General features: G+C 36.6%; 1 protein-coding gene across 2 annotated transcripts in view; it reads right to left on the bottom strand.

Annotated features, from left to right (window-relative positions):
* The window catches only part of cops4 (COP9 constitutive photomorphogenic homolog subunit 4 (Arabidopsis)), a 62,507-nt gene that overhangs the window by 42,990 nt on the left and 7,916 nt on the right, over positions 1-11,601 (bottom strand). For both annotated transcript variants that reach the window (XM_051929672.1, XM_051929673.1), the window contains exons 2-3: positions 3,067-3,146; positions 444-595 (exon numbers count right to left, since the gene is read on the bottom strand). In XM_051929672.1, coding sequence (XP_051785632.1) covers positions 444-595; positions 3,067-3,146 — 232 coding nt within the window. The remainder of the gene's footprint in view (positions 1-443; positions 596-3,066; positions 3,147-11,601) is intronic.

Genomic DNA, 11,601 nt, shown 5'->3' with positions numbered 1-11,601 from the left:
AACATGAATATTAAAGGTTAAACTGAGGAATAATAACATCTCTTACTGTGATAATAAAGTTATAAATAAGTTATGCTTCAATAAGTTTATGAAGTACACAAACATTTTGGTATCAACTCAGAAAGCTTTAGTTGAAAAATAGATGAATTTATCTGAAAATTATAATTTTTAAATGGGAAATCAGACCTCATATGTTGCATAAGTGCATCAGTAGACAGAATATCAACGTTCAATACTTATGTTTCATATATATGTTTCATCTTAAAACTGATGCACACTATAAAACATCCGATGATTGTTTTTTTTCCCCAATATAAAATATATATAAAAAAAATACATTCCAGAAATTCAAAACCCTCAGTATAATTTCTTTGTGAACAACAATTTGTCATTTTACTGAAATGTCATTCCACTTTTGACATGCTCTCTACTTTATGCCTCACCTGTTCTTCAAAGGAAATCACTCGAGGCTGGATCTTTTCCAAAGTGAAATGGTAGATCTCCTTCGCTGTAGTGTCTGGGAGGTTTGGAAGGTGGGTGCAGAAATCAGTTAGCAGCTGCCTTGATATTACCAAGCTGACATTTTCATTGACCACTGAAAAACACGAGTGGTACAAGAAACACCAGTACAATTTAGAATGGTGCCACAAAAATTCCACAGCCATTTTTCATCAATGTACTGAGACTTCCAAACCATTTAAATAACCAAAATTAACAGCAGAAATTATGATTAGTATCAATTACAATCTAACAGTACAAACAAGCAGGATAACATCTTACCAAATGAATGGAGTGGTCACTTTATTAAGTAAGCCTGTCTTTCCTATATAAATGAGTTCTTACTCGGCGACTGCATTATGTGTAAAGATTACAATTTAAAGTAAACATTCAGATAAATATGGATCAGGTAGGTGTGCAATCCCAAAGAAGTTTGGGCAAGACTAAGGACTTAAGACTCTCGGGTATATTAAGAACGCACAACCAACTCAAAGTTATGGCCGTGGACAATCCTAGAATTAAAAATAGACTGATGATGAAAGGAGGCAAAAGGTGCCTATAACAGACAGTTAACTAAAACATATGAAAGTTGTGCCTAAAAGATAACATCAAAAAGTACCATTAATCACACCTTGACCTGAATGTGGCATGGCAACTATGTCTGATCTGTGAATTAGCATTTTCTTCCAAGAATCTTAACAATAAATTCAAATTAATGACTTCAGTCAACAGATCTCAAACAAGCTGAAAGTTAAGGAACAGGCAATTTGGAGTAGAGATTACCATCCAGCTAATTTGCAGTAACGTTGGTATGAAAAGAAACAACATAGTCATTAAAGTTCACCATTCCCATTCACTATGTTATATTACCATACTCCTTATTCAGAAAAGTTGATAAAGTGATTTATATGAGTTATACTTTTTTCGTCCCCAAGGGTCAAAGCTTAAGAGAAGAAAAAAAAAGTGTATTTTGTTTTAATTAACATTTGAATACAGCAGGTGCAGCTTGCTGTGTCCACCAAAGAAACATGCTGTTAGAAGACACCAGCATTCAGAGCTAACTCATCAAGGAGTGAATAATTTCAATTGGAGGTTTAAGCTGGTTTTCTGCAAAACACATTCTACGTGGTAACACAGGGGCAAAATTTAATCATTCCTGTGCAGATCTCTGGTTGAGAAGTCCCCAAAAGTGTTCTTCAATCCATGCCATTAGACAAGAAACAACTGCTAAATATTTAAAAATATACCCCAACTATCCATTTTCTAGACTGCTTATCCAATTCAGAGTAATAGGAAATAGATCATTGTCTTGGGAGAAATGGAAACGAGGCTTGACACAGTCCGTGGAAGGTTGCTTGTCTACTGAATAGAACATTAACACTCTCACTCACTCGCACTCATTCACACTAGGCTAATTTAGAGCTGCTAATTTACCTAACATGTATATCTTTGGGGTAACAGAGGACAACCTAGACACTCACAGAAAGATGTGTATTAGTTACTGTTAAACTTTAGACACCAATATATATCTGCATATAAACTTCCTTGAAAGAGTTTGTTTCTAACCATATATATAAAAATACAAACTATGTATTACTTCTAATCCATTGTCCCAAAGCTCTTGATGTCAGAGTGTTTAAAACAAAGTAATGTGGGATTATTCTAAATAATTAAATACTACAGAAAAGGCAAGCCAAAGCGTAATGTGTGTCAGCAGAGACAAACTTAAAACCTAAGTTTATTGATATTTTTACACTTTCAACAATGCTGAAAGAAAAAGCAGGACTGAGCTGTTAATAGTTTTCCTGAGTTCAAGACTTTAATCTTAAAAGGGATACTTCTTGCTCACAGTAATAAATGTATTGTTATAAAATCAAGATAAATTCAATAGCAGTTTTAGTACTCCATTTCATGACACCATATTTACAGAAAGTAGCATGATAAATGGCCAGTTTATCTGCAGAACTTTTCTATGGTAGATTTCCCCATCAATTCAGCAGGGAAAATGGGATTGGCAAATAGCAATCAAAAAACAATTAATTTTATGAGACACCTCATTTTTTATTTATCTACTAAGGTTATTTGTTAATTTATGAAGAATAGAAATTCAGTGCTATCAACCAATTAATTTATTTTTATTTAAACACAAATAACTTCTGACAGTATGATGACGTACTTAATTTGTTTAAGGTTAAGAATAAATTTTATACAGACTGAAAAAATCCCATTCTTTTCCTTCAAAACCTCTTTTTAATGCTACAGCTGAAGTGTGTAACTAATCGACCCATTCTTTATTCGTCTGCAAAATACAAAGCTGATATTACTCCAACATTCTAAATGTTAAATAAACTTCAAAAGAAAACTCACTAAGATGCAGTATCCATGGAAAAGGAACATTCAAATCTTTACAGCTCAGTTTTTCTCTAATCACGCGGATACTTAAAATATTCAGATAAGACTATAGCAAGACTAAAATTACCAAATGTGGAAACAGAAGGAGTAAAATAAGTTTAAAACAGAAACATACAAACATACACAACTCAAATAAAGACAACAAGCAAAACTCACTAGCTTCCACAAAGGCCTTTAAAGACTCCAATTGATCAGCACCAGTTAACTGCAGAGCCTTTTCGAGAATTTGTCGATACCTGCAAAAAAAAAAAAAAAAAAAAAAGAGAGAGAAACAAAACAATTAATTCCAAAGTTCACCTGATTTGCTGTTTTTACTGGAATTATTTGAATAATTGCTTCATCTTCTAACTTTTGTTCCAAAATACTATAATTTCCGCCTAAATTTCAAGTTACTGAATGCCTATGATAATCACTTCTGATGTTCTATAACCATGTACAGCACAATATTGCCTTTTAACACAAAGTTGCAGCGTAGTACCCGAGTGGCTCCGACACTCATTCAACACACCTTCAATTCACAGTCACTGCAATAGTCCTCATTTACCACTTCAATCACAGTAAAACAAAAGGCTAAACAAAAAAAAGAGAGAGAAAAGCAAACTGATCCCATACCAGAACGTGAGAATGCTCTAGATTTTGTACTTATTTTTATTTCAAATCAGCAAACATGAAAATTGCACCAATTGTTTATAACCAAGATAAAAAGATGCACGGGTTTCCTGCTGGATACTTGCAGTCTACATGATGGAAAGATGTAATCACAATATATGCTCAAAATATTTGAGAGTGTGTACAATGTTTTAGTTGCCTCACATTTTTATGCAATCGTTTTGTTCACCCCACTGAATTAAAGCTGAAAGTCTGCACTTCAACTGCATCTGAGTTGTTTCATTTAAAATTCATTGTGGTAATGTACAGAACCAAAATTAGAAAAAAGTTGTCTCTGTTCAAATATTTATGGACCTAACTGTATCTGCAAGTTAGACTGATTAAATGATACCTCAAATTATTCCTTTCATTGAAAAGCACCTCACATCTTGAATAATTTTGTTTGCAAGTTTTCTTTTATTTACTAATAACACAGAGAAAACAGGAGAGTCAAAAATGTTCCAAGGGCACTACACAACAGCTGACCCTACACTCTAACCCCCAAAAGTTAATACAAAACAAAAATTCCCAATGTGGATTAATAAAGCATATCAAAATTAAAAAAAATAAAAAAGAGTCACTGCCCAATGCCCATTTACATGTTATTTCATAAGTTAAATATAATGGTAACTAGAAAGATTTAATAAAATGTTTTCCAGGTGCAGTACAGGAAGATTAAGCAATTTTCTCAGAGAGCAATCTCAACGAAATCATGCAATAAGTGAAATAGAGGCATCAGACTACAGTTTCTCTCTATATACAGTGGTGTGAAAAACTATTTGCCCCCTTCCTGATTTCTTATTCTTTTGCATGTTTGTCACACAAAATGTTTCTGATCATCAAACACATTTAACCATTAGTCAAATATAACACAAGTAAACACAAAATGCAGTTTTTAAATGATGGTGTTTATTATTTAGGGAGAAAAAAAATCCAAACCTACATGGCCCTGTGTGAAAAAGTAATTGCCCCCTTGTTAAAAAATAACCGAACTGTGGTGTATCACACCTGAGTTCAATTTCCGTAGCCACCCCCAGGCCTGATTACTGCCACACCTGTTTCAATCAAGAAATCACTTAAATAGGAGCTGCCTGACACAGAGAAGTAGACCAAAAGCACCTCAAAAGATAGACATCATGCCAAGATCCAAAGAAATTCAGGAACAAATGAGAACAGAAGTAATTGAGATCTATCAGTCTGGTAAAGGTTATAAAGCCATTTCTAAAGCTTTGGGACTCCAGCGAACCACAGTGAGAGCCATTATCCACAAATGGCAAAAACATGGAACAGTGGTGAACCTTCCCAGGAGTGGCCGGCCGACCAAAATTACCCCAAGAGCGCAGAGACGACTCATCCGAGAGGTCACAAAAGACCCCATGACAACGTCTAAAGAACTGCAGGCCTCACTTGCCTCAATTAAGGTCAGTGTTCACGACTCCACCATAAGAAAGAGACTGGGCAAAAACGGCCTGCATGGCAGATTTCCACGACGCAAACCACTGTTAAGCAAAAAGAACATTAGGGCTCGTCTCAATTTTGCTAAGAAACATCTCAATGATTGCCAAGACTTTTGGGAAAATACCTTGTGGACTGATGAGTCAAAAGTTGAACTTTTTGGAAGGCAAATGTCCTGTTACATCTGGCGTAAAAGGAACACAGCATTTCAGAAAAAGAACATCATACCAACAGTAAAATATGGTGGTGGTAGTGTGATGGTCTGGGGTTGTTTTGCTGCTTCAGGACCTGGAAGGCTTGCTGTGATAGATGGAACCATGAATTCTACTGTCTACCAAAAAATCCTGAAGGAGAATGTCCAGCCATCTGTTCGTCAACTCAAGCTGAAGCGATCTTGGGTGCTGCAACAGGACAATGACCCAAAACACACCAGCAAATCCACCTCTGAATGGCTGAAGAAAAACAAAATGAAGACTTTGGAGTGGCCTAGTCAAAGTCCTGACCTGAATCCAATTGAGATGCTATGGCATGACCTTAAAAAGGCAGTTCATGCTAGAAAACCCTCAAATAAAGCTGAATTACAACAATTTTGCAAAGATGAGTGGGCCAAAATTCCTCCAGAGCGCTGTAAAAGACTCATTGCAAGTTATCGCAAACGCTTGATTGCAGTTATTGCTGCTAAGGGTGGCCCAACCAGTTATTAGGTTCAGGGGGCAATTACTTTTTCACACAGGGCCATGTAGGTTTGGATTTTTTTTTCTCCCTAAATAATAAAAACCACCATTTACAAACTGCATTTTGTGTTTACTTGTGTTATATTTGACTAATGGTTAAATGTGTTTGATGATCAGAAACATTTTGTGTGACAAACATGCAAAAGAATAAGAAATCAGGAAGGGGGCAAATAGTTTTTCACACCACTGTATAAACAGTAACACAAACCCATCCTAACTGTTCTGCATTGAGAAAAGAAGAGTTCTAAAGCCCAAAAGCCTGTTAAACAGTTAAGGTATTTCTATGTACAGTATGTACTGTGTTTGTGTGATGCTTTAAATCGTTCCATAGGATTGGCTAGCAAAGTGTGCTGAAATTCCATGTGTAAAAAGCCTGTAGTGATTATGCTATGCACATGATACTGTATAAAGATAACATTTTTTACATGATTTAATACCAAGCACGAACTTCGTATGTCTCTTCCTTGTGATATAAGCATGCAAGAACAACTTACTGACAGGGCAGAAGACCTCTACAAAATGTACAAGATAAGCTCACACAAAAAAGAAATCAAGAGGAACTAAGCGCCACTTAAGTTAAAATGCAGCTTTCTTTAGCCAGTCACTACAACACTGTCAATATATACAGTAGCTACATCACAATGCACATGTACAAAGTCACCAGTAGACTACTCATCCATTGTGTGCATGTCTCATAGTTTAATGTTCTCCCAATTTTTCTGTCCTTTGTGGTGAATAAAAATGCAGCAGTCTTTGCAGTGTATGCAAAAAGCTTTATAAACAAACAAAGGAGTGTAGAAAATTATACAGTAACATCTCTGGCCTTGAGCTGGTTTTGCAGTGAGCATATGTTAAAATATAACTGAAACCATCAACGCTAAAAAGCATTTTATTTATGGGCACATTTCTACACATGCTAAGTATTGAATATCTGACAACTCGGTTATATTTTCTGACACATTGCAAGTTTAGGTTCCATAAAAATAAATAATAAATTTAACCATACACGTGAATTAAATGTTTTTCTAAAGATTAATTCCAAGTATAGATTTGCCCGTTTTAAAATGAAATCAAATACTAGACGAATAGATTAATTACAATTGTATTCTTTACTACAGAATGTACGGATATCTTCTCAAACATTCTCCCTGTGACATCTACAAATAAATGTGATTTTTGCATTTGTTAAACTAGGTGTTTTATAGCTTACTTTTTCCACAGTCTCTTAATCAAATTACTGCCTTTAACTAATGCTCTTGGTTGATTAGAATACTTGTTTTACTGTGCTTTTGAGCCAATTCTGCAAGTTTATAATTGGAATGCGGCACAAAATTCAGTTGTGATGCGCATTAATATGGTACCTTTGAGTTAATGCATTTCTTAGTTATAATTTCTCTCCAGATTTTTTCTGTTGGCAAAAGGCAATATATTACACTGTATGTACACTACATGCAATATAATAAAATGAACCTGTAACAATAAGAAAGCACTTTACCAACGCAATGAAAACAAACATTGAAAACACAATGACTGTTAAAGACACCTACTATATATAGCCATAGTGAACCTTCACCTTTTCATCTAACAATAATTTGCTTTCTGTTAAACGTCCAGTAGTACATGGGTAAAGTTAAATACTGTACTGAGTCAGTGAAACTGAAGTCTTGGAAATCATCGAATATCTAACACAATAAAAAAAAAAAATACCCTTCATACTATATGTGGACTCATAGTTAATGAATTAAATATGAATACCAATGAAAATACTTCTTCACATATTACACTGTCTGAACACTACACTAACATAATTTCAGATTAGGCCAACAGACTACTGCAATTTAGGTGAATCTGGTTTTAAGAATAATGTGGCTTTAACTTAATATTGCTTACTGGTGACAAAGAAGGGATTTAGAGATTTAGAAGGCTGAGCTTATGACTAAGGACTAAATAAGGCTAGTAAGTGTGAAAAATGTTAGAATTCTGGGTATGTGGAAATAGTGAAGCATGTCTTAGTAGGTGTCACTGGGTACAGTTGTTGCTTAGAAATAGACAGAATGTACTTGTAACCAACCACCCATTCTCTAAAGCATGCTTTCAAATGGTCTGTCTTATACATGAACTTGTATATGCATACCAAAAATGTTAAAATCAAAACTACAATGCAGCTAATACCCAAACAATCGTAAGGAATATGAGAACATGAGGGCAACCATTAAGAAGAATATTAGGGAAGCTAAAAGACAGTTGGACAGGAATATAACAGATGAGGGAAAAGACAAGCCAAAGAGAGACTTTCAGTATTTTAATAGTAAAAGAACAGTGAAGGAGGAGGTGACGTGCATCAGAAATAGTAAAATGGAATTAAAAATATTGACAGTGAATAAGCGTTTTTCTGAGGTGTTCACAGCGGTAAATGGGACTACTAAGGAGGTAGTGATTGATTTGGAAATTGTAGAGGTAGAAATAATTCTCAGATTAAATAAGCTGAAATCAAACAAATCACCAGGACCAGATAATATTTACCCTCGAGTTCTTAAGAAGGTTCGCGAGTACATAAATAAACCCTTGACACATATTTTGGGAGGTCACTGCACACTGGGGAAATTATATATACGTTATATACAAAGGGGACAGGGCAGATCCAAGCAGCCAGTAAGCTTAACATGCTTCACAGGAAAATTAATGGAAAGAATTATTAAGGATAACATTGAGCAGCACATGGCAAGTACATTAGTTTTTCTGAACAGTCGGCATGAGTTCAGAAGAGGAAGGTCATGTTTTACTAAAATGTTTGAATTCTATGAGGAAGCAATAACAGGATATGATCAAAGTGGAGTATATGATATTATTTATATGGACTTTCAGAAAGCATTTGATTAGGTGCCACATGAGAGGTGGGCATCAGACTAAATGAAGTGGGAGTTCAGGGTGATGTTTTTAAATGGTCGCAGAATTGGCCCAGGCACAGGAAACAGAGGGTGACAGTGCAAGGAACCTTGTCAGAATTGGCTGATGTTAAGAGTGGTGTTCCGCCAGAGTCAGTGCTAGGGCCACTGCAATTTTTATTATATATACTGTAAATGATTTGGACAGAAATAAAAGTAACAAGCTGGTTACGTTTGCAGATGATACCAAGATAGATGGATTGGCAGATAATCTGAAATCTGTTAAAGCATTACAGGGGGACTTGGACAGCATACAGGTTTGGGCAGATTTGTGGCAGATGAAGTTTAATGTCAGTAAATGTAAAAGTATTACACATAGAAAGTAAAAATGCTAGGTTTGAATACATGGTGGAAGGTCTAAAAATCTTTATGAGAAACGAGTAAATCCCCGATTCTCTAAAGAATCGCAAATGCAAGAATGGCAATCAGTTTCTATTCCCGCCGATATTTGGAGGAATGACAAATGATGGAGGGTGGGAGCATCCTGGTAAAGTTTTCATTGAATTAAATACATATATTTTTTTATCCATGCGGTCTCGTTTTTGTTTCTCTGTGGCTGTGTCGTTAGGTACAACTCTTACTTTTAATACTGAATTACCGTTATGTGATTCAAATATGCCACACTGACTGCTGGCACAGTGGATTAGAGCAAGTTTAGTTTACAGGTTGTGTTGTTTGGGCACATCCATGCGGTCTCGTTTTTGTTTCTCTGTGGCTGTGTCGTTAGGTACAACTCTTACTTTTAATACTGAATTACCGTTATGTGATTCAAATATGCCACACTGACTGCTGGCACAGTGGATTAGAGCAAGTTTAGTTTACAGGTTGTGTTGTTTGGGCACATCCATGCGGTCTCGTTTTTGTTTTTCTGTGGCTGTGTCGTTAGGTAGAAGTTACCGTTATGTGATTCAAATATGCCACACTGCTGGCACAGTGGATTAGAGCAAGTTTAGTTTCCAGGTTGTGTTGTTTGGGTGCATCTATGCGGTCTCGTACAGGTTGTGTTGTTTGGGCGCCACCTACTGACTCTGGGAAGCCGCTGGGTTTGACTCTGGGGCGCTGAGGCACTCTGGCGCATGCGCCTCGGTGCGTCCTGCGTCCGCCTTCCGTACATATATTAAACCGTCGTTTAGTAATATAGATGTTTAGGAGCCGTAGTGGACTCCAAGCTATCAATTTCCTGACAGAGTTCAGAAACCATTAAGAAGGCCAACAGAATGTTAGGTTATATAGCACGATACATAGAGTACCATCCAAGGAGGTTATGCTGAAGCTTTATAATGCATTGGTGAGGCCTCATCTGGGGTACTATGTGCAGTTTTGGTCTCCAGTCTACAAAAAGGACATAGCAGCACTAGAAAAGGTCTAGAGAAGTGCAACTAGGCTCATTCCAGGGTTACAGGAGATGAATTATGAAGAAAAGTTAAAAGAGTTTAACCTTTCGAGTTTAAGCAAAAGAAGATTAAGAGGTGATGTGACTGAAGTGTTTAAAATTATGAAGGGAATTAGTACAGTGGATCAAGACTGCTATTTTCAAATGAGTTCATCAATAACAAGGAAATACAGTTGGAAAATTTTTTAACAAACATTAGGAAGTTTTCTTTACACTGAGATCCAAAGACACTTGGAATAAGCTACTTTACTGTGTAAGACTTTAGGGATTTGCCAAACTAGACTAGATTTTTTGTTAGAATAATTAAGTGGCTAGGACTGACAAGCTTTGTTTGGTTGAATGACCTGTTCTTGTCTAGAATGTTCTAATTTTCTAAAGTCCTGAAATGTTAATTACAATGAAAAGTGGACCAGAGCTAATGAATTATTGGTTCTACTCACATGACTTTGCTAGACATATGGATCTTTAATAGAACATACTTTAAAATATTTTCTCTGTTTAAATGCGTAACACAACCCTAATATTCTCAAACCCACTCTTTCCAGTTTGAAGTTAAACACAACTGAACCTAACATTGCCACGCTAGACACAAGGTAAGTGAACTGCCATGGACAGAGCCATCAGATTTATCAAAGGCACACTTCTTCTTTCGGCTGCTCCTATTAGGGGTCACCACAGCGGATCATCTTCTTCCATACCTTTCTGTCCTCTGCGTCTTGTTCGGTTACACCCATCACCTGCATGTCCTCTCTCACCACATCCATTAACCTTCTCTTAGGCCTTCATCTTAATCTCTTGCCTGGCAGCTCTATCCTTAGCATCCTTCTCCCAATATACTCAGCATCTCTCCTCTGCACATGTCCAAACCAACACAATCTCGCCTCTATGATTTTTGTCTCCCAACTGTCCAACTTGAGCTGACCCTCTAATGTACCCATTTCTAATCCTATCCATCCTTGTCACACTCAGTGCAAATCTTAGCACCTTTAACTCTGCTACCTCCAGCTCTGTCTCCTGCTTTCTGGTCAGTGTCACCGTCTCCAACCCATATAACATAGCTGGTCTCACTACCGTCCTGTAGACCTTCCCTTTCACTCTTGCCGATATGTGTCTGTCACAAATCACTCCTGACACTCTTCTCCACCCATTCCACCCTGCCCGCACTCTCTTCTTCACCTCTCTTCCACAATCCCCATTACTCTGTACTGTTGATCCCAAGTATTTACACTCATCCACCTTCGCCAACTCTACTCATTGCATCCTCACCATTCCACTGACCTCTCTCTCTTTTACACACATGTATTCTGTCTTACTAGGGGACTTCGCTCGCCAACCCCTGGTCTTGGGTAACCCGAAATAGATTTGAAAGAGATTATTGTCTGTCTTGGTAATTGTTACATATGTATCATGTTCACCGTCACGACATCTGTAGGTCTATGTAATATACGTAAATGACAATAGCAGTTTAATTGTTATGTTATGTAAGTATAGAATGTCTTTGAGTTTGCGCAGATCT

Source organism: Erpetoichthys calabaricus, chromosome 7, assembly GCF_900747795.2.
Source record: "Erpetoichthys calabaricus chromosome 7, fErpCal1.3, whole genome shotgun sequence".
Taxonomy (NCBI): Eukaryota; Metazoa; Chordata; class Cladistia; order Polypteriformes; family Polypteridae; genus Erpetoichthys; species Erpetoichthys calabaricus.
The sequence above is the reverse complement of the archived record's forward strand: the minus strand, read 5'-3'. Positions and strand labels throughout refer to the sequence as shown.